The sequence below is a fragment of the Heloderma suspectum genome, chromosome 3 (genome assembly GCF_057233095.1).
Source record: "Heloderma suspectum isolate Gila_16-S chromosome 3, 16-S_ref, whole genome shotgun sequence".
In the NCBI taxonomy this organism is placed as follows: Eukaryota; Metazoa; Chordata; class Lepidosauria; order Squamata; family Helodermatidae; genus Heloderma; species Heloderma suspectum.
In genome coordinates this window covers 120,888,312-120,912,659 of record NC_139460.1, presented here as the reverse complement: position 1 = coordinate 120,912,659, position 24,348 = coordinate 120,888,312, and the positions used below count along the sequence as shown (strand labels likewise).

The 24,348-nt window shown below is 44.0% G+C and overlaps 1 protein-coding gene across 1 annotated transcript in view; it reads right to left on the bottom strand.

The window, feature by feature from the left end:
- The window catches only part of SLC9A7 (solute carrier family 9 member A7), an 85,639-nt gene that overhangs the window by 48,501 nt on the left and 12,790 nt on the right, over positions 1 to 24,348 (bottom strand). The window contains exons 2-3 of the mRNA XM_084844303.1: positions 2,400 to 2,599; positions 1,443 to 1,520 (exon numbers count right to left, since the gene is read on the bottom strand). Coding sequence (XP_084700429.1) covers positions 1,443 to 1,520; positions 2,400 to 2,599 — 278 coding nt within the window. The remainder of the gene's footprint in view (positions 1 to 1,442; positions 1,521 to 2,399; positions 2,600 to 24,348) is intronic.

The window sequence follows — 24,348 nt, the reverse complement described above, 5'->3', positions numbered from 1 at the left end:
TGCAAAACTGGGCTCCTCCTCCTATACCGATACATAATGTCTTGGTGAAACGAAAAGCAACTTAGACGTATCCCTTAGAAATGGGGACTGGCTGACCCATTCAGAAACAGCTGAACAGAGCATAATATGCAATTTCTATAGTTTAGTGTGTTACATTCCTAATTCTCTATGACACTACCTGACTGACTGAAAAGGTGCATCAGGGTCTTCCAGGTCCAAACTCAACCCTCAACTGTACCACTGTGAACCTCTCAGAAGTCCCTGATGTAAGGCAGCCTTCTCCAACCTGGTGCCCTTCAGAAGTTTGGGGATACAATCCCCTGCCTTCTTGACCATTGGCCATGCTGTTGAGGGCTGCTGAAAATGATGTCTAAAACATCTGTGGGGCACCAGAGCAAGGCTGGTGTAAGGGAATAGAAAGCCTACTACTTCAGCTCCTCTCACATGCTGCTTGGCTTGCACTGTGGTGATGTCCACAACTTCTCTCCAAAACAAACCAGCAGCAGTTTAATGCTCTGGGTTCCGCTAACTATAGTGAACTCTCAAAATGGTCAGCAATTTTGTCTATTTATTTTACTGCACAGTAAATATTTGAGAACCTTAGAAGAGGAATATAACGTTTATAGTGACAGGCATACCTGGATTGTTGCAAGATCCCATTGTATCCACCTGGGTTCTGGATGTAATAATACATTCTTATCAGAAGGTACCCCAATTCTATTCCCTGAAAGGAACTTCTCTTATAAAGAAACTACACGCCTGTCAGTGTTATAGACAGGCTTGTATTCGAAGGACTATACGGAGAATTCTACATAGGCTGTATGACTTCCAAGGCCTTCTTTTGAGAGCATCCCATCCCCTCAAAATTTAACACAACTTGAGGGATCTTTGGGAATAACCTACAGAAGCAAATGAAAGGTGCTGTTGGGGGTGGCTGGAAGAATGTATGGGCTGCAGCTGCGGGGTTTCTTGAGTCTAGACTTGCACAACTAGACGCACTTTCATTTGCATGAGTGCACCACTGGATCCAAGCCATTACTCAGCCATCATAAAGGTTGTTTCAGGGATTCAGTTGTAGCACACAACAGGGGGAGGGCAGGGGAAAGAACCAACAGTAATCGTGAATATATTTAATTGCATTAAAATAACATTAGCTTAACTAAGAGCAGCATTTGAAAAAAGGACACTGCAATATAACACTAATACAGCACTATATGCCAAGCATTTTATGATAAGAAAAAGCATGCTCTGAAAAAGCCCCTATTGTAATATGCAAAGTTGGGAACAGAAAGATGGTGTTGGTAACTGTCTAGAAAAAAATACGCTTGCATTCAAGAGGGCAGCAGTAATTTCACATAGGCATCAATGGTTCGGGATTATACATACAGGACTAAAATCCATATGGGCAAGACAGCAGTGTCCAGAAAATGTTTCAGGCTTACCTTCTTCAAACTATAGCCAGCATGAAAAATAATGGGAGGGAGGAGGATGTTGAAGAAAAACTCTGGATCAAAAGTTACCTTAAAAGAAAAGAGAGAGAGAGCGCACACTATAAAAACAATTCCAGATGGCTATCCTCAAAACCTGCGCAGTTTGCCCACAAATTTCCCAGGTCAATCTCTTGTCAATCTCTCTCAGTCAATCCAAACCAACAATGAATAGAGATGAATGTGGCTCAGGAACACAGGTTTTATTGTAATAAGCTCTGAATATGCACAGTTACTTAGACAGAGCTACTTTTCAAGTGTGTTCCACTGCCCAAGATTGATTCAGAACACCATCTCTCTTGTGATGGGCCGTTTTTCCAACCAAGATAGTATTTGGGCAGCATTTTGAGCCCAATGAAACAATTGCATGAGGATTTCATCACAGGCTGGAAGCACAGCTGAATGCCTATGCACAGCAGTTCAAAGCCAACAAGCTGACCAAAGGCAATCTAGATTCATGTCCTAATTGGTCAGATTTCATAGGTGGCCTTGAGCAAGCCACCTTCTGCAACTGGTCCCTAGTAAAATGAGACCAGAAGCAACCTACCTCACAGAACAGTTGTGAAGAACAATGAGAAATGACAGTATTTAATAGCATATGCTATCATGACCCTGAGGTTTTGAAGTCAGCAGGACACAGTGTTATAAATAGATGGCTTTTTAGCAGATAAGGCAGCATATAAATGTTAATAATAAATAATATAAAAGGATCAATAAGAATAAATTATAGCAGGCTAAGGGCAGAAGACTCCAGAAGAAGTGGCTTCTTAACATATCTGAACGACGTTACAAGCTACATACCACTGCACATTATTCCACATATTCAGTGGTGAAAGACACCTGTGTAAACAGAACAGCACAAAAATAAATGCTTTCATGGCAGATGCACAATTAGCAAGATGTAGCTCTCACTTTTCGCAACATGTCATTCTGTTCCACATTGTGTATTTTTCCAGGGCTTATTTCGCCTTTTAACGTGTATTCAAAGAATTTTCCACTGATGTTGACCAACAGGGTTGTGGAAGCCCGATCCTCTTGGTAACAGCTGACTGGCTTGTCGTGACCACTTGTGGGGGGGATGCCATATCTCAGGATCACTCCAACAATCAACCCTGAAAGACAAATTTTAAGTCACAAGTTACATTCTATCACGCATACATGGACTTTTAGCATGATTTTTTTTTTTTTAATGCTGGAAACATCAGATTATTTGACACATTTTATATCACACAAAAAGAGGTAGGGAACTGGGTATGAATACATATTTCTTAAGGATTATACTGAATCAGACCATGGACCCATTTTGCCAGATATTATCTACACCAGGCATGAGAAGATGTCAGGTTTGTGGGATCTACTCCATCTTTTGTTTTGTTTTTTTACTAGAAACCTGAGGTCCACCAACTGGAGCCAGGTGCAAAACAGTGGCTCTGAATTCAGGGCCAATCACCTACTGAACCCCGTGAGCAGTAGGATGACCTGCAAATATAAGTACAAATCTACATCTGAATGACTACAGATCAGGAATTCTAACACTTGCATATGGAGGTCAGAAGCCTTTTTGATGTTTTGTTGTTGAGTGAGAAACCCTTCAATTTACTGCAAATCATCCAGCAATCTTCCAGTAGATCACAGTCTACCTTCTCCCTCCCTCCCCTCCCTGTTTATACTGGAAGCAGCTCTCACAAGATCTCAGGCAGAGGTCCTTCCCAATGCTGCTATCAGAGATGCCAAGGAGTGGATCCAGGACCTTGTGCAAACAGAGCGTATGCCCTACCACTCCATTATGGGCCATCAGTGATCAGGCGTTCATACTTAGGGACGCTGGCAACATTTCTGAGCTGCACAAAGCAAAATCAATGTGTACAACAGGAAATTATCAGAGAAACCCTAGTGCTGCCACACAAGCTAGCATTTAGATTCCTATTTAGAAAAGGAGGAAATTCTATTTATGTATAATAACACACTCACACAAATCCATGTTGCTCCATTGTTTAAAACAGTACATGGGTCTCCCATCCAGGGGACAGATCAGGTCCACACCCTCTGAGGTTGCAATCCTATACCCACTTATCTGGGAGTAAGCCTCATTGAAATCAATGGGATTTACTTCTGAGTAGACATCTATAGGATTGTGTTGTTAGTTTCAGGAATGGTCGAGCCTCTGATGTTTCCCAGACCATTTACGACATTCATTCTTCTTTTTTTTTTTTAAAGATTGCAATATATAGACATTTGACAGTTAAAATGAAGACATTTTAGTGGGAAATTATCAAGTAGAATTGCGGACCCCCCTGCCCCCCAAAGCACAAGATGCCACAAAAAAAAAACTTATGTTTCATTTTAGATAAGAATGGGGCGTCATCTTTATTTCACTAAGAGAAAGCTTAGGAGAAAACAGCAATCAGCTGCAGATATTACAGGTGGAAACTGAAATAGTTGTCCTGAGGGAGGACCAAAATAGCAAAGAAGCACAAGCACACAAGAAAGGGAACAAAAATAAAGAACAGCAAGAGGATGTAAAGAACTCATAGCAACACTACAAGATGATCTTCGCCTCTTAATTCTTATTTTAGGTTACTGAAGAAATACCTTAGTTTATCGGTTATCTGACTTAAGGAAGAGCGATTCACTGGCCAAAGCCTAGAACAGCCTTCCCCAGCCTGGTGCATTCCATATGTTTTCAACTTCTACTCCGCTCAGCCCAAAGTCCCATCTACATGGCACCGCTTTCACTCTTCACTCTGTCACAACTGCGCAGCATTGAAGCTTCAAATTAGCTTCTGCTGCAATACACTAGTAATTTACTGTGGGCTTCCCCAACAGACTCTGCCCTGCCCTTTTTTGCCATTATATTCTAATGCGCAGCTGTGCAGTGCCATGAGTGTGGGGGTGTGACACTTCAGTGGCTGTTTTGTATTTTAGGGATTTTGTTGTGTCCATCTCTCATTAGGTAAGATGTGCGTGATCTGTGTTCCTTCACGTCCATGCCAACTGTTTGGCAGTTCCCCAGCCTGAGACTCTTGCGATGGTTCACACTCAGTCAAGGCATGAGAGGTACATGCCTACCCATTGCTCCAAAATGGTGGCCGGAGCAAAGCTGGTCCTCCCTCAAGACACCCCCCCAGACCCTTGGGCACTGAGTCCAAAAGCAACCATTGCGAAGATACGAAGCTGCAAAAATGTGTGAAAGTGTGATTAAATAAATGAAAACGCCTCTCTGTGCCTCTGTAACTGCGCAGCTGTAAAAGGATGGGGGGGGGAGTAAAAGGGCATCACAGACTGACGCAAGCACTATGCACGCCTACAACCCACCCACTGCAAAATGCAAAGTCGGTTTGGGGAAGGGGACAGACAGCTCGCAACCGCGGAAAACCCGCAGCAAACTAAAAACATTGCAGCAAAATGCGTCTTTGCAAATCCCCATTTTCTGCAAGAAAACCATGGATGGCTGTGAAGCGGCAACTGCGTCATATGTCCTCAGGGACCTCAACTCACAGCTACCCAAGAGTAAAAGGCTCAAGTAGATGGGGCCCCAGCCAACATCGTCAATGTTCAGGAATGCTGGGAGCTGTGGTCCAAAATATCTGGAGGGCACCAGGCTGGAGAGGGTTGGCCTAGAAGATAATAATGCACAATTAAACACACATTTTGAAAGTTGTGGTCAATTTGCTAAATCTCCCTTACTCTTCCACTCATCTTCCCAAAAGCCATGAACTCAAGATGGCAGCAGTCCAGCCTCAGACATATACCCGTTCAGTTGGTACAGAACAACAATGGTTCAGAACAACCACTGCAAGATCAAACAAGATACAGTAACTCTAACTTGGGTGTGCACTGCTTACTCCTCTTTTGATAAGAAATCTCTCTCCAAGTACAAACGTGTTTGGATTTCCTATCTCAGTACAGATCCAAAACATTAAGTCACATAGCCAACCATGTTGATCATTCTGCCAAAGATCTCTTGCCTCTCTTACAGCAAGTAAAGTTTATTGGTTGTTTTAGTCAAAGACCTAAATGAAAAACTAACAACACATCTTATTGTTTTATATCAGGGGAGGGCAACCTCCAGTCCACGGACCTAATCCGGCCTGCAGAGGTTGCCCAAACGGCCCATGGAGCCTTCCAAGATTCTTCCAAGGGTTGGGACATGGCGGCCTTCTAGCCCTGCCCACTGGAAGAATCCCTGCTGTTGCCTCCAATGTGTGATTGAAGATAACTGTGGGGTATGCAGGCGGATACTCTACATTTTGATTTAGTTAGAATGCAGCTAAGGTTCAGTGCTGAACATTTGCTGAATAACTGCTTCTAATATTGGATGATATATTTTGAGAGAGCATCTGCAGAAAAAGGTAAACCGAAAAAGACTGTGAACAATTGCAGCAGGAGCCATAGAACACCTACTAACAGATACAGGAGAAAACAACATTCTAAACAGGAAAGGGCACTGGAACTCTTCAAACTCAACACACAGAAAATAAAGATATAGAGAAGCCAAAGAAAAGCTCAAGCAAATTAAGTGTCCTCACACATTAGCAAGCCTGGGACATCCAGATATTTATACATAATCCATACAAAAGGGGGGCAGGAATGCAAAGAGAACCAGCAAATAGCTTCTGCAAAAAAGGAACACAGGAAGCTGCCTTATACTGAGCCAGACCAGTGGTCCATCTAGCCCAGTATCATCGACATTGACTAGCTGCAGGTCTCCAAGGTTTCAGGCAGAATTCTTCCCTACCCCTACCTGGAGATGCCAGGGAATGGACCTTCTGCATGCATTTGCTGTACCACTGAGCTACGGCCTCCTCTCCTAAGACAGAATGGCACTGGATGCATTTGCGCCATATTAGATTCCTATGCCACAACAGCTAGACAGACCCTCCATGTTCCAAGACAACATTATCTCAGATGCCAGGGATAAGCAATTGGGGGGGGGGGTTATCCTGCTTCTAAGCTTCTCCAAAGGCACTTGACTTCCACCTTTTAAATGATTTGTTTTGGTCTTAATTTGTTGTGTTTTATTCACAGCATTTTATTCTAATGGGATTTTTAAATGTTGACTTCCCCTGTAAGATGCCCAGAGAGCTCTCTCTGATGAGGCAGCCCATAAATAGGATAAATAAACACTAGTTTAAATAAAACAAATGGTTGGCGACAGGATGTAGAACTAGAGGAATATTTGGTCTGAGCCAGTAGGGCTCTTGTGTACTTTACGGAGCTACCTATAATACATACTGAATCATTCCTTACCTCAGGAAATCAAGTTTGGGGAGAGGGAAGGTCTAGGGATCACTGGCAGAGTATTCTCAGAATTTTCACCACATTACAATTCCCATGACTCCTTGAGGGAAGCCCCAACAGTTCAACTAGTAGGAAACCAAATGAAGTCAACAGCACAAAACTACCCTAAATGTAATTATTACAGTAGGGTAAGTCACACAACAGCTCCAATGGATGAAAGAAATGTAGCTACCAGAGGAAATCTCATGGCAGGTAGAAAAATGTAATATTAACCCCATACAACAGGTACAAAAGCAGCTGCAGCTAGAAGAGAGAACATAAAAAGGCTCTTTCTTCCATTATGTTCCACATTTGGGAAGTAAGCCCATCTGTTTCATCCACAGATTTCTCTGACTTGGTGTGCCCTCCAGATATGTCGGACTACAGCTTCCAAAATCCCCACTCATGCTGGCTGGAGATGATGGGAATTGTAGTCCGACACATCCGGAGGGTGCAGCAGGTTGAGGAAACCTGCATTAGAGGTATGCTCACAGCGATATTGCGACCTTGGGCCACCAAACCATTTAACCTGGTGTATCACTGAGAGACATGCAGGTTGCCAAGATCAGAAGAACAAGCTATAGAAAAGTGTTACAATTTTTTCAAGACCAATTTTTTCAAGACCAAGACTCTCTGGTAAGAAAGGGTTACACAAGTTCAACGGTTTGTCTTGGGCACCCTGAGGAGTGCTTTGGTATAAGCTTTACAGAACTCTGACTGAGCTTCGCATCTCATCTCAGAAATTTAGACCTACAACAGGGTTGGCGTTAAGGGTAGGCATGGTTGGGCACCTGCTGATGGCCCTCTCACTCTGGCCCAGATAATGGTGGTGGTAAAGCGGAGCAGTAAATGCACTGCCTACTTGCTCACTGGCTCTCTGCCTATCAAGCTAGCAGTAGCAACGATGACAAAGAGAGGAGGAGCCATAGCAGCTGGTGACAATAGTGGCAAGAAGTTAGACTCACTGAGAGGGGGGCCACTGAGGATGTCTTACCCAAGAGCCATTAGAAATATGGAGCCAGCACTGATCGGTAACATCTTTGTCACTTTGCTTATTACATGATACAATTCAAGTAACCAAGCATCAGAAAGGATTCAGATACCTACTACGCTGAAGAACCTGCAGCTCCCTTGCAAGTTTAACATTTATTCTGAACACAGACCAAAACCAAAATGGCACAACAAATCCAATGCACATCAGACAGCCAAATTAAGGGCTGCTGGAGGCAAGCACTGCACAACCCTGTTCCACTTTCTAGCTACACTGCTGACATGAATAAGCAACACATGTAAATCCAGGAAAGCGCTGCCTCTAAAAATAAGATCTACACAGAATAATCAGTATACAGGCCTAATAATTAGGAGACAGCTTACGAATGCCAGGCTGGAGAGCAAATTAGGAATCCAACCCTGAGAAATATTTGCCTGAAGCCCAAAAGAAACTGACCCACAGGCGGGGAATTCCAAGCTGCTGTCAGGGTGGAAAATGAGCCGATAGAACCCCAGAGCAGTTCTGATTCTGAGGAGGAGCAGCAATCCATGGGAGAGGAGCCAGCTCATCCCTCACAGGCACAGCAGCTGGCAGAGAGTCCTCCTGCCGGCATTCCTGTGATAGTGCCCCTGGTAGTGAGAGAGTGCGGGGGGGGGGGCTTGCTAGCTGCTCGACGCAGACGCAGTGAGCGACAAGCGATGGAGGGCACGGAAAGGAGGCGTAGCGGCCACATCCCGTGGACCCAAGGGAAAGAGGGAGGATCTCTCCCTAGCCCATAAGTTCAGGGTCTTCAAGTAATTCTCCTTCAAACGGGGACCAACTGCCTACCCGGAGCATAGGCTACTCTGCTGTTCATTGCTTAGTCGCTAGTGAGCGTACTGAAAGAGGCCGCTAGGGCGCTCCTGACAGCTGCAGCCATGCTTGCCGCTCCTGAAACATTTCTGTGACTATCGCTAGCACGTTGAAGCCAAGGCTCATAGCAGTATGAGAAATATGGTTCCAATATGACCAATGGAGGTTAGATATGCTGGAAGTCACAAAGAAATTCCACAATGTGTTTTTTCACATTTGTTTCTAAACCCGTCCCATGACTGAGAAGCCAAGGCTTATTTTTAAATATTTGCACTTCATGGTGCCAGAGGTCTTGCTCACTCAGTGAGAGGAGATTAGATTCTTCCTTCCTTATACAACACAGCAGGTTTGTTCGAATTCATGCTCTCTCTCACTCTTGTTTGGCAAGTCTTCCCTGTTTGTACACATCTCCAAAGGGGCGGGGAGGTGGAGAAAGACTTAACAAGGACAACGGGATGATGAAACACACAGGACCTAGCAGAGGGACCAAATTTTTATCTCATGTCCCCTGCTTGCATAAAAGTAAACAGATAAGAGTAAATAAAGGCCTCTTGTTCTATTCAAAGAGAGTAACAGAGCAACACAAACAGTCATGACTTCCTCCAAGGGAAAATGGGAAATGTATGCATGCTAAGAATCATTAGGTCCTCAAGCTATCTCGCAGAATTAAAATTCCCCAGGGAAAAGGAGTCATGGGCAGATGAGCAGCCTTCCATTTAAACTGGTAGGGCAAACATCGTAAGACACAGGACTGAGAATGTGCCCCATTTTTCCTATTGCCTCCTCTGCTTCATTCCTTATGCAGCTCAGGCAAATTTACCTTATGGTAGCATGCTCCTCCTCTACATTGGTGTGGAAGAGAAAGGGCTAAGCACAAGCTTTCTGTTAAAACAGTAGATTCCCACAGTAGTTCTCAAAGTCTTTTTGAAGCGTTCTACACAGGAAGTGGGTATTTACTTTACTAGTTTTCTAAACGCCCACATAAATGCTTGCTCTACATTTCTCAACTTTCTAAAAGTAAATACTCAGGTGGCAATTGAAATCACACTAGATGAAGGGAACAGTCACTACGACTACTACGGTGTTTCCCAGTGTTTCCCAGAGAGCGTCAGCTATTGGGCGGTACAGAAATGAAACGAAATAAATAAATGTCATTGTTGTCATCAGGGCTAGTGACAAAGGTAGGCGCTCCAGCAATTACCTACAATGTCCCAAATAAAAATGCTTAGCAAATACAAATCCACACATCATTCAGTAGGGATCACTATCTAAAGCAGAAGTGGGCAACTTGTAGGCCAACACATCTGGAGGGCCACAACTCCCATCAGGCCTAATGGTAGGCATGATGAGAGCTGTAGTCCAATACATCATCAGGGCACTGGGCTACCTACTCCTGATCTACAGGCTGTATACCTCCATAGAGTTCTGCTCCATATAACAAACAGGGAATGGCCAACTCCATCAGTTCCCAGAGATATTGAGCCGGGGGCTCAAGACAGAATACTGGACCAGAAAAGCCTTTTGCCTGCAAGGAAATGCTTATGTTCTTATTATAGAAGATTTCTGCAGAAAGTCTTGTTTCCTTACTTACTTCATGGGGTACAGGGAAGGAGCCTCCTCGAAGATTGTTGTACGATCGGGCATACCCTGGTAACGGTGCATTGCGCCGGCTAATCCTTCTACCACCTGATCGAACTGCAGCTCGGCGGTGTGGCGGTAGCTACATTTTGGTGGAGCGGAGTTTTGTCTGGACACGACTCAACAACAACTTACTTCATGTGGTCTTCTGCAGGCAAAAACTTATCATCAACAACTTTTTCCCTGCTTAAATATTTGGAACACAGCAACATACAAACCTGTCAGGTAGTTTGTACTGTGCTTATAATCAAAGGCAATTTTAATTCGCTTTAAGATGCGTTAAGAGTGGAGTCCAACATTCCAAGAAGGGCATAATCCTAATGCCTCATTCTTAAAAGTAATGAAACTTGGATTTTGCCTAGTATTGTCAGGGTTGGATCGGAGCCCATGGATCCCCAAAGCAGTTCTGATTCTGAGGAAGAGATAGAAACCGTGGGAGAGGAACCCGCGTGCTGTTCAGAGGTGCCACCAGAGGGAGAGCCCCTCCCTGCTCACATTCCTGAGAGTGGTAGTGACCCTGGCAGGCAGGGGGAGGGACAATTGGAGCTTCGGGATGCTAGGCGCTGGCACAGGGACAAGCGGGAGATGGAGGGCGCCGAGAGGAGGTGCTCATCCCGCTTGGTGTGACGTCAACAGCTGCGCCCCGATGACCCACGAGAAAGGGGTGGACTTTCACCTCCTAGCCCTTAGGTTCAGAGGCTTCTTGCCTTTTCCCTCCAAATGGAGACCAACTGTTTTACTAAGGCTAGAAACCCCTGGTAGGCAGCTTTCTTATGTTTCCCTCATTAGGCTCAGGCAATTAGCATCTGTAAGCGTCATTAGGTTGAATGGAAATAAAGCCTTGGAAAAGGGCCCCATTGTCTGCGTGTTGGTTCTGGCTACTTGAGGATTTCAGAAGGCAGCAAGGGCACTCCTGAAAAGTATCATCATCCTCATCATCTCCTAATTAAATATAATTCTGCCTACATAGCTCCCAGCCCATATTTATCCTCACAACAACCCTGTGAGGTAGGTTAGGCTATGAGACTGTGACTGACCAAGGTCAATGAGAGAGCTGAGCAGTGATTTGAGTGTGTGTCCTCCCAGCCTAAGTCAGGTTCTCCATCCAGTACACTACACTGGCTATGTGTAATTTCTCTTTTGAAAGATGTAGGCCAGCCTTCCTTAGCCTGATGCCCTCCAGAACTCGTGAGTCAGAACTTGTACTATAACTCCCTTCACCCCAGTCATGCTGAGGAAGGCTGATGTAGTCAATTTCTCAAGCTATCATTGTCACAAGTTATTAAAACATGAATCTGAAGTGCAAGGCTGAGGAAAATAGAAGCAATCCCTTTAAATAAGAAGTTAAAATACAGTTGTTACTTAAGAGAGATTTGGTGGTGGGAAAGTGGAGTGTGGGGGTACGGGAGAAAGTATAAAGGAGAAGACATTCTCTTTTCCTTTGGCTTCAGCTTTTAAAGGAGTTTGTGGAGTATTCAAGCAACAGCAGTTCGTTAGAGGCAAACAGAATTCTTATCATCACGTTTTAAAACTTCACTACTTGAAAATGTTCTAGAAACTTTTTGGGTCTTACAAGAATTCAGCAAACAGCAGATTTTTCTATGAGTTCAGGGAAATAAAGCGAAGGTCCTGGTTTTGCACATCTGTCATTTGTCTGTATTTCAGACCATGGAAATATCAGGACGGGTTATGCTTTGCTTCGACACTTTCCTCCTGATGCATTTTTCAGGGGGCATTTTTCGTGGTGGTGCTGGGAGAAGAAGGGTTTAACTCTGCCTCATTGCAACAATATGCATTCATTAACTGCATTCACACACTTACTGTCACGTTTACTTTGATTGGCTTCATAGGAATTCAGTAAGCATTTTATCCGCAGCACCTGATCGAAGTGAGCTGGGAATCTGCAGTTTCTAAGTCACTATGACAAAGTCTATCCCAAACTAAAGAAAGGACAAATGTCATTTCATTTTATAGAACAGCAAAATGCCTGGATTGCAGCACTGTAATGGATGCATGTCATCTGACCTTTAAAACCGGGCTCCCCAACTTGGTGCCCATAGGTTACTTGTCCCTATGACTATTATTTTATTTCCTAAGATTTTTTAATATTTTTTTTTAACTGGGAGCCTGGCATGCTGCAAAGCAAAGTGCTGCCATCCAGCACCATCTTTATTTGCGTTAAAAATAGTGAACTTGCATTTTAGAGTCCATCCCCCCACCTCTGCCTTGTACTTCGGTTCTTAAGCAAGATACTTTTATTTTAGACTCACCAGTTTGCCTCCTGGAACATTAGTGTTTTGTGACCAGCCATGACCATCATGGTAGCCATTTTATATATGGGCAAGCACCCTCCCATGGCAGCCATTTTGTGAAAATGCCCAGAACTCTCTCTCAAGATTCCAAATGTACCTGCCGACCCAGAAAGGTTGAGGACACCTGGTTTGAAAGGCTAGATGCCTATCTAAGTCAGTGCCACACATGAATTTCTCCACCCTACAGTCAGCATCTCCCTCCATTTTTGTCTTGTTTATTCTATCATAAAGCATCTGCATGTTGATATGCAAGAGCTAATGTGATGTAGTGATCAGAGCATCCTTTGCTAAGCTGGTTCCCTCCAGATGTGTTGGACTGGAACTCCCAACATTCCTAGCCAACACAGCCATCAAAGAAGGCTGGGCTAGAGTATTAGCTATGAGCTAAGAGTTGTTGTTGTTCAGTCATTAAGCCGTGTCCGACTCTTCATGACCCCATGGACCATAGCACGCCAGGCCTTCCTGTCCTGCGCTCTCTCCTGGAGTGTGCTCAAGTTCATATTCATTGCATCGATGATGCTATCTAGCCATCTCATCCTCTGCCGTCCCCTTCTCCTTTTGCCTTCAGTCTTTCCCAGCATCAGGGTCTTTTCCAGAGAGTTTTCTCTTCGCATTAGGTGGCCAAAATATTTGAGCTTCGGCTTCAGTATCTATCCTTCCAATGAGCACTCAGGGTTGATTTCCTTGAGGATGGACTGATTTGACCTCCTTGCAGTCCAGGGGACTCTTAAGAGTCTTCTCCAGCACCACAGTTTGAAAGCATCAATTCTTCGGCACTCAGCCTTCCTGATAGTCCAGCTCTCACAGCCATACATTACTACTGGGAAAACCATAGCTTTGATTAGACGGACCTTTGTCGGCAAGGTGATGTCTCTTGCTTCTTACTATGCTGTCTAGGTTTGCCATAGCTTTCCTCCCAAGGAGCAAGCATCTTTTAATTTCATGGCTACAGTAACCGTCTGCGGTGATCTTGGAGCCCAAGAAAGTAAAATCTGTCACTGCTTCCATTTCTTCCCCTTCTATATGCCAGGAAGTGATGGGGCCGGATGCCATGATCTTCGTTTTTTTAATGTGGAGTTTCAAACCAGCTTTTGCACTCTCCTCTTTCACCCTCAACAAGAGGCTCTTGAGATCCTCTTCGCTTTCTGCCATTAGGGTGGTATCGTCTGCATATCGGAGGTTGTTGATAATTCTCCCGGCAATCTTAATTCTGACCTGTGATTCATCCAACCCGACGTTTCTCATGATGTACTCTGCATATAAGTTAAATAAGCAGGGTGACAATATGCAGCCTTGTCGTACTCCTTTCCCAATTTTGAACCACTCGGTTGTCCATGTCCGGTTCTTACTGTTGCTTCTTGACCCTCATACAGGTTTCTCAGGAGACAGGTAAGGTGGTCTGGTACTCCCATCACTTTAAGAATTTGCCACAGTTTGTTGTGATCCACACAATCAAAGGCTTTAGCGTAGTCAATGAAGCAGAAATAGACGTTTTTCTGGAATTCTCTTGCTTTCTCCATGATGCAGCGAATGTTGGCGATTTGATCTCTAGTTCCTCTGCCTCTCCGAAACCCAGCTTGTACTTCCGGTAGTTCTCGGTTCGCATACTGCTGAAGCCTAGCTTGTAGGATTTTGAGCATAACCTTGCTGGCATGTGAAATGAGCGCAATTGTGCGGTAGTTTGAACACTCTTTGGCGTTGCCCTTCTTTGGAATTGGAATGTAAACTGACCATTGCGGCCATTGTTGAGTGTTCCAAATTTGTTGGCATATTGAGTGCAGCACTTTAACAGCATCATCTTTTAGGATTTTAAATAGCTCAGCTGGAATACTGTCATCTCCGCTAGCTTTGTTGTTACTAATGCTTCCTAAGGCCCACTTGACTTCACTCTCTAGGATGTCCGGCTCAAGTTCAGTGAGCACACTATCATGGCTATCAGGGACATTGAGATCTTTCCTGTATACTTCTTCTGTGTATTCTTTCCACCTCTTCTTAATCTCATCTGCTTCTGTTAGGTCCCTGCCTTCTTTGTACTTTATCATGCCCATCTTTGCACAAAACGTTCCCTTGAGATCTCTGATTTTCTTGAAGAGATCCCATTCTGTTGTTTTCCTCGATTTCTTTGCATTGTTCATTTAAGGAGGCCTTCTTGTCTCTCCTTGCTATTCTCTGGAACTCTGCATTCAGTTGGATATATCTTCCCCTTTCTCCCTTGCTTTTCGCTTCCCTTCTTTCCTCAGCTACTTGTAAAGCCTCATCAGACAGCCACTTGGCTTTCTTGCATTTCTTTTTCTTTGGGATGAATTTCATTGCTGCCTCCTGAACAATGTTACGGACTTCCGTCCATAGTTCCTCAGGCACTCTGTCTATCAGGTCTAATCCCTGAAATCTATTCTTCACCTCCACTGTATATTCATCAGGGATATGATTTAGGTCATACCTGAATGGTTTACTGGTTTTCCCTACGTTCTTCAATTTAAGCCGAAATTTTGCAAGAAGGAGCTCATGATCTGAGCCACAGTCAGCTCCAGGTCTGGTTTTTACTGACTGTATAGAGCTTCTCCATCTTTGGCTGCAAAGGACATAATCAATCTGATTTCGATATTGACCATCTGGTGATGTCCATGGGTAGAGTCGTCTCTTGTGCTGTTGGAAAAGAGTGTTTGCTATGATCAGCGTGTTCTCTTGGCAAAACTCTATTAGCTTTTGTCCTGCTTCATTTTGTACACCAAGGCCATGCTTGCCTGTTATCCCAGTGATTTCTTGACTTCCTACTTTAGCATTCCAGTCCCCTATGATGAAGAGGACATCTTTTTTTGGTGTTAGTTCTAGAAGGTGTTGTACGTCTTCATAGAACCCATCAACCTCAGCTTCTTCGGCATCAGTGGTTGGGGCATAGACTTGAATTACTGTGAAGTTGAATGGTTTGCCTTGGATTTGTACTGAGATCATTCTATCATTTTTAAGATTGTACACCAGTACTGCTTTTCCCACCCTTTTGTTGACTATGAGTGCTACTCCATTTCTTCTAAGGGATTCTTGCCCACAATAGTAGATATGATGGTCACCTGAATTAAATTCGCCCATGCCTGTCCATTTCAGTTTGCTGATTCCCAAGATGTCGATGTTCAGTCTTGCCATCTCATGTTTGACCACCTCCAGCTTACCTTGATTCATTGATCTGACATTCCAGGTTCCTAAACAATATTGTTCTTTACAGCATCGGACTTCCTTTCACCACCAGAGACATCCACAGCTGAGTGTCCTTTCGGCTTTGGCCCAGCCGCTTCACTCTTTCTGGCGCTACTTGGAAATACCCTCTGCTCTTCCCCAGTAGTATATTGGACACCTTCTGACCTGAGGGGCTCATCTTCCGGTGTCATATCTTTTAGCCTTGTGATACATTCCATGGGGTTTTCTCGGCAAGAATACTGGAGTAGGTTGCCATTTCCTTCTCCAGTGGACCATGTTTTGTCAGAACTCTCCGCCATGACCTGTCCATCTTGGGTGGCCCTGCACGGCATAGCTTATGGCTTCACTGAGTTACGCAAGCCCCTTCGCCACAATAAGGCAGTGATCCATGGAGGGGATGAGCTAAGAGACCCAGGTTTAAATCCCTCTTCAGCCACAAATCTTACTGACCTAAGGCCAATCACTATTTTTCCATCTAACTTTATTCACATGGATTGTGAGGATGTTACTCAGGGTGGTAAGAACAAAAACAGATTGCACAGAGCTCCAAAAGGATCTCTCCAAACTGGATGAATCAGCAACAGAATGGCAAATGTAGTTCAAAGCAAGTGTAACATTTTTGTTTTCAAAAACTTATGCCACGCCAATTTCAAAAAAGGACTCAAGGCAGCATACAACAATAAAATGGCCAAACATATAGGTCAATAATATATAAAAACAGCAATCATGGAAAACTGCTGTTCATGCAAAAGGCTAGAAATCAAAGAAACAAGCCAGCAATCCAAAAAAATAAAAGGGAATAGCAAACAAAACTAACGGAACAGAGAATACTCAGCCAAAGGCATTCTCAAAACAACTACGCTTTAACCAACCATCAGAAGACACACAAGCCCAGTTCACACCCTGGGCTGATGTGAATGTGGCAATCACTCCTACTGCAAACGGGGGTGGCTAAACATCCCTGGGTTGTCTAGCATGACATGTGAACCAAGAACTCTGGCATGTCAAGGGAGAGAACCACTGAGTTCCGATTCTGACTTGTCTCTCCTCCGAGAAGCCAGAGCTCCTGGTTTGCATGTCTGAGTATCCCTGGGTTGCTTAGCCAATCCCATTTGCAGCAGGAGCAGTCAGGCTGTGTGCCACTTTCACATCAAACTCTAATTAAAAAAACAACAACTGGGTTGTTGTTCTGTGAGAAGTGGGCTACAGTGTTGGGCTTGACGGATCTCACCTGCAAGAGCATTCCACAAAGCCTAGCCCAGATATTTAAACATCTGGTTGAGCTGATTTTTATAGCTTCATTGGGCAAGGAACAAGTACATACGTGGTCAGTAGCCATCTCTCCAAGGATTCTGTTCACATCATCAGGTGCAACAACATGAAAGATATTCAAGAAGACTGGAGAAGCAGGAGGCCTAACATCCTCCAGAAGTACCACTGAGAAACTTGAATCCAAATCAGAGCAGATCTTTACCATTTTATCTGCAAAATGCTGTGCAAAAAGGTAACAGTGGGCATCTGGGCATCCTTCCATTTACTTCTGAGGATGAAGGTCTAACAGGCGCCTCACAACATGGAATGGCTCTACACAGTTGTCATGAAAATGGGCTCCAAGCTGTGTTCAGTGGGACTCACTGCAAGTTTTCCCCCACTGGTCTAATAATCTTCCCACTTCTTTCATTGCTTCCAGATAAACTAGAGAGCCTTATGAGCTCCACCAGGAGAAAGAAAAAGCATGAGAGTGATTGCATCAACCACTTGTCTAATTCTGCACTCCCAAAGTGTTGGCATAACCTCCAACCATACCAGTCAAAAATCCACCAGAGCTACCAGAAGGATTTAATTGCGTCTAGAGATGGACCATCTTAAAAGGTTTCTTCATTCCTACAGGTTTCGATAGCCATCATAAGTCTATGCCTAACCATGCAATAGTCTGGCCATCACAAGGGAAGCAATTCAACCTCCCTTAACTCGAGATCATATTCTCCTGGACTAGAACAAAACAGACAAGGTCAGACAAAGTGTATGCCCTGCAAATATGTGGGTCCAGATATCACCTGGGACAGGCCCTTGGTTGTTATGATGACCACAAAATCCTGAGTTGCTTCCCTAAGATACGAAGAGAAAAATATTGGAGCAAAGCATCCCAACCTCACTCCTGCTGTAGCAATGTATTTATCTTTATTTATTACATTTATAGCCTGCCTTTTTTTCCTCTTGCAAGGAACCCAAGGTGGCTTACATGATCCTCCTCCTCTCCATTTTATCCTCGCAATAACCCTGTGAGGTAGGTTAGTTTGAGAGGATAAAGCAAGAGACTCCATCTTTCTAAGTGTCTCTCTGGACCAATTCCTTCTACACAAGTCTCTGGAGCCAGCTACTGTTTACTGTGGTGTAATACCACCAGCATCACTATCACATGGAGCCTGGAGTTAATGGATGGTATCAAATGCATCAAGATGAGGAATAAATTACTGTCTGATCCATTCTGCTGAAGCACAAAAGCTTGTTTCCCTTCCCTTGTTGTTGTTGTTGTTCAGTCGTTCAGTCGTGTCCGACTCTTCGTGACCCCATGGACCATAGCACGCCAGGCCTTCCTGTCCTGCGCTCTCTCCCGGAGCGCCCTTCCCTTGACATCCTAACAAAATATCTGAAAAATCATCAGGCATGCAATTCATAATTTTTGAGCAGAATACACATTTCATTTTTTTAAAATCTGACTGTTTCCACCTCAATCATGCAAAAGATCCAACTGTACAGAAACCTAGTGGACAGATGTCCTAAACTGTTTATCTAATAGAAAATATGCATGGAAGCCACTGATCTGTATGTAATAGGTCCCACCACATTGCATCTATATACAGTGATAATGTAACCTAACCTAAATCTGTCAACATTGCTTACATGGAGCTTGTCCTTCCAAGGCAGCACATCAGTCACTTGCCATGGGCTTTCAGCTTTAAGTCATGCTGGTACCATGCGTTTCAACTTATGTTTTAACAGTAGGTGCTCTGGAATATTAAGTACGTATGAAACCTGAACTCACACAAAAACAATGTATAATATAGAACCCATCTTGTTATTGTGGGTATAGCTAGATGGACCTTGGCTCAATCAGTCCACAGTTTTGTTTTGGCAACAGCATCTGGCAACAGCATCTGGTACTCAGCATCTGAACTCTGACCGTGTAAGTTCAATTTAGCTAATATGGTTAAGATCTGTCTACATCCTCCATGAATTTGATCTGCTTTTACAGCACATGACCATCCCTGCATAGAATCACAGAATCATAGATCATTTGTTCATTTCTTTCAATATTTACCGGCAACCTTTCAAGGTTAACTCTCCCAAAGTGGCTCCCAACATATTAAAATATAAAATGTCATGACAACATATTACAATCCATAAAACCATAATTACAATATGATAACAGCTGTTAAACAATACCAGCAGGATAAAACAGGATAATTATAACAAAAAAGCAGCAAATAATGTTTTAAAAATTAAAAACTGTAGCAGTTTAAATACAGAGCACTAAAGTGTCAATTAAAAGCCTTTGGAAACCAAAAGAGTATTCAAAGCCCATTTAAAAACTATCAGTGTAGGGGCTGTCTGCCCAGGGAGGGAGATGCATAAGCATGTAAGTTAGCTATGCATTGTAAGAAACAGTAGTTTTATCTGTACCAAATCTATTGCTGGTTGGCAGCCATTGTAGGACACCAAGTTCCGGTCTTAAGTTTGTGGTTGCGGGGGGAGGGAGTCAGGGGGAGAGAGAGAGAGACTCTCTCCAGCCCTCTCCAACCTGGTGCCCTCCAGATGTGTTGGACTGCAACATCATTCCCAACCAGTAATGATGGGAACCGCAGTTCAACACATATGGAGGGCACCTACGGGAAGGCTGCTCCAGCCACTTTCTTTCCACAGTGTATTAGACTGTGATCAGGTCCTCAATTAGTCATCGTTCCTTTCTAGATGAAAAAGTCCCAAACCTTTCCGTGTAAGGAAATTGCTTCAACTTCTTGATTATTTTAGCTGCTGCTTCTTTCTGAGTTGGTGGAGAGAGCCACATCCATACACAGTATTTTTTTTTTAAATCTACACAGTAAACATGGCCTTATGGTACCTACTATTCCCTAGCATGGAAGTTCCCTTCTTACTGCTGCACATGGAGTTGTTATTTTCAGTAACCAGCCCCTTTATACCCAAGCATTTTCTTGTGTCCCTTCTGCAAAATAGAGAAAAAAATTATTGTTCCAATAGGCAGAAAGCCAAAAAACAGCAATATCCTAGATATCTAGATTCATTCACAAACGTTACTATCTGCTTCCACCTTGCTAATTATGAAAAAAAACAAGGGGAAAAGTGCCTAGTATTTCCAAATTGCTTACAAAAAAACCACATGTACTTGTGGTGTACTTATTTGTACTCTCCAATTTGCATCATAGTTTCAATTTGTACACATACTGGGATTCATAACTGCTTCATAGCACAATGCTACCGTAAATCTCGTTTATGCTGCATTTCACACAGTTCCTAAGATACCGGCCAACATCTATTAATAACTAGATTTTCCATCCACATAACAAATCAGCAGAAAGGGGGTGTTAGAGAAACTCAGTCAGAATGGCTTTCTGTACACATGTAATTGGTGCTTTTTAATTTCAGTTGGCATCACCCTGGCACCACGGCTAAAGAATCAATGTTGTTCTGAAAACGGCAGAGAGAGGCTTGGAGGTTGTCAGGAACAAGAGCCCCGGTTGGCAGCAGAGGCGGGGTTCACCTAATCACCTGTGTATGACTTCTACTGATCAAATTACAAGGAATTCTCCCAGTGGAACTCCAAAAACATGCAATTGCCTACCTGCCTACCAGTCATCACCCAAGCCAGACTACCTCTGAGGTACTTCTAAATGGGCCAATTCAGAGTCTTGGTGGGAACCATGAACCTATCCTGAAGCATGCCCACCCCAAGACAGATCAGTTGGATAAAGGATAAAGTCACCCCTGTGATATTTTTTGTTTTACCTGACTGTCTCCCAGATGCATGGCTTTTGTAATACTCAGTCAGCTAGCGTTAGCTCAATCAAGTTGGCAGGAATCTCCTTGAGGTCTCCTTTCATTTCCCCCTTGTCAAACTATCGATCCCTTTATTCTACTCCAGCCCAGGGCCAGCCCAGGATCCATGGATCCTTTTGTACTCTTGGTTTTGAAGTCTATAACCGCCTTCGCATTTGGGCACTCAACGCTTGTTCTTACTCCTCTTGATCCTGGGAGTAAACTGACTCAGCGTGGACGCATTGTTGCACAGCTTCAAGACCAGTCTGGGTTTTACTTGGCTTTTAGGCCTGTTCCTTATGATCTTTTCCTAGCACTCTCCTAGCCCATGTTTATAGGGCCAGAATTCCTTTCTCTCCCTTCACTTGAACACCCTTGCTGCCTTTTTTGCCCAGATAGATCTATGTTGCCTTGTATGTCCAGATAAAGCTTCACCTCCCCACCTCATTGAAGCACCCTTTGAGGATCTCCAGCCAGGTTCCATATGCAACATAGCCCACCCTGTGAGCTTGTGACTTTGCCTTGCACATACTCTGTGCCTTACATGAGCCGTGATCCTCTGTATGAGTTGCTGACTCTTGAGTCCAATGGTGTGGTGAACAAGCAGGGAGTTTGAGGTGTTGTGTTGTTATGGGGGTCTTGAGTCACATGCAGCTACCTACTTAGCCATGCTTTTAGCTAATTCCCCCCCCCTTGCCTTCTCCCCCAATTTTCTTACCTCTCTCCATGTTTGTAATTTTCCTCAGAGTAGTCAGGGTGCAAGGACTGGCCTTGTTTTTAGGCTTTCTGTTCCAAATTCTATTTTTACAACAATCCTGTTTTGACCCCAGGGTCCACAATATTGGTTTAGCCTCCACTTGGTCTCCCCCACATCAACCATCCAAAGGCCTTTCTCTTAGACACTTATACACAACAGAGTGTATCCCACTATTTATTTTTAAAGGTGCGTGCTTAGCCCATTCTGAATTTGTAAGCTGCGAGAACAGAAGGTAGCCTGTGCCTGCTATCAGTTTCCAAGTATCCATGACCAACCAGGAAGCAAGGTCTGAGAGAAGGTAAATATAACTCCCCCACCCTGTTCTTGCTGTTTCTCCTGATACCCCTCTGATCTATCCATTCTGCCCCTCTCATGGCCCATTTCATGTCACCAGCAACAACTATGCTTCCTGGGATATAGCTTCCCAAGACCTGTCTTGCCATTTCCAGAGCACCCTCCCCACTCCTTATTTGGCACATGCTAATCCCACCCACCCCTCCATTTATCTCTGGGCTATTAGAACTAGTGTACCAGTCTATGTGCCAGGGGGTTGTTATACTAAGCACTTTTCTCTTCTGTAAGATTGTTGTTGTTGTTCAGTCGTTCAGTTGTGTCCGACTCTTCGTGACCCCATGGACCATAGCACGCCAGGCCTTCCTGTCCTGCGCTCTCTCCCGGAGCGTGCTCAAGTTCATATTCATTGCATCCGTGATGCTATCTAGCCATCTCATCCTCTGCCGTCCCCTTCTCCTTTTGCCTTCAGTCTTTCCCAGCATCAGGGTCTTTTCCAGGGAGTTTTCTCTTCGCATTAGGTGGCCAAAATATTGGAGCTTCAGCTTCATTATCTGTCCTTTCAATGAGCACTCAGGGTTGATTTCCTTTAGGATGGACTGATTTGACCTCCTTGCAGTCCAGGGGACTCGTAAGAGTCTTCTCCAGCACCACAGTTCGAAAGCATCAATTCTTCGGCGCTCAGCCTTCCTTATAGTCCAGCTCTCACAGCCATACATTACTACTGGGAAAACCATAGCTTTGATTAGACGGACCTTTGTCGGCAAGGTGATGTCTCTGCTTCTTACTATGCTGTCTAGGTTGGCCATAGCTTTCCTCCCCAGGAGCAAGCGTCTTTGAATTTCATGGCTACAGTCACCGTCTGCGGTGATCTTGGAGCCCAAGAAAGTAAAATCTGTCACTGCTTCCATTTCTTCCCCTTCTATATGCCAGGAAGTGATGGGGCCGGATGCCATGATCTTCGTTTTTTTAATGTGGAGTTTCAAACCAGCTTTTGCACTCTCCTCTTTCACCCTCAACAAACAAGAGGCTCTTGAGATCCTCTTCGCTTTCTGCCATTAGGGTGGTATCGTCTGCACATCTGAGGTTGTTGATAATTCTCCCAGCAATCTTAATTCCGACCTCTGATTCATCCAAACCGGCATTTCTCATGATGTACTCTGCATATAAGTTAAATAAGCAGGGTGACAATATGCAGCCTTGTCGTACTCCTTTCCCAATTTTGAACCAATCGGTTGTTCCCTGTCTGGTTCTTACTGTTGCTTCTTGACCCTCGTACAGGTTTCTCAGGAGACAGGTAAGGTGGTCTGGTACTCCTATCACTTTAAGAATTTGCCACAGTTTGTTGTGATCCACACAATCAAAGGCTTTAGCGTAGTCAATGAAGCAGAAATAGAAGTTTTTCTGGAATTCTCTTGCTTTCTCCATGATGCAGCGAATGTTGGCGATTTGATCTCTAGTTCCTCTGCCTCTTCGAAACCCAGCTTGTTCTTCCGGTAGTTCTCGGTTCGCATACTGCTGAAGCCTAGCTTGTAGGATTTTGAGCATCACCTTGCTGGCATGTGAAATGAGCGCAAATGTGCGGTAGTTTGAACACTCTTTGGTGTTGCCCTTCTTTGGAACTGGAATGTAAACTGACCTTTTCCAGTCTTGTGGCCACTGTTGAGTGTTCCAGATTTGTTGGCATATTGAATGCAGCACTTTAACAGCATCATCTTTTTGGATTTTAAATAGCTCGGCTGGAATACTGTCATCTCCACTAGCTTTGTTGTTACTAATGCTTCCTAAGGCCCACTTGACTTCACTCTCTAGGATGTCCGGCTCAAGTTCAGTGACCGCACTATCATGGCTATCAGGGACATTCAGATCTTTCCTGTATAGTTCTTCTGTGTATTCTTTCCACCTCTTCTTAATCTCATCTGCTTCTGTTAGGTCCCTGCCTTCTTTGTCCTTTATCATGCCCGTCTTTGCACAAAACGTTCCCTTGAGATCTGCAATTTTCTTGAAGAGATCTCTAGTCTTTCCCATTCTGTTGTTTTCCTCGATTTCTTTGCATTGTTCATTTAAGGAGGCCTTCTTGTCTCTCCTTGCTATTCTCTGGAACTCTGCATTCAGTTGGGTATATCTTCCCCTTTCTCCCTTGCTTTTCGCTTCCCTTCTTTCGTGAGCTACTTGTAAAGCCTCATCAGACAGCCACTTTGCTTTCTTGCATTTCTTTTTCTTTGGGATGGATTTCGTTGCTGCCTCCTGAACAATGTTACGGACCTCTGTCCATAGTTCCTCAGGCACTCTGTCTATCAGGTCTAATCCCTGAAATCTATTCCTCACCTCCACTGTATATTCATCAGGGATATGATTTAGGTCATACCTGAACGGTTTAGTGGTTTTCCCGACGTTCTTCAATTTAAGACGAAATTTTGCAAGAAGCAGCTCATGATCTGAGCCACAGTCAGCTCCAGGTCTTGTTTTTACTGACTGTATGGAGCTTCTCCA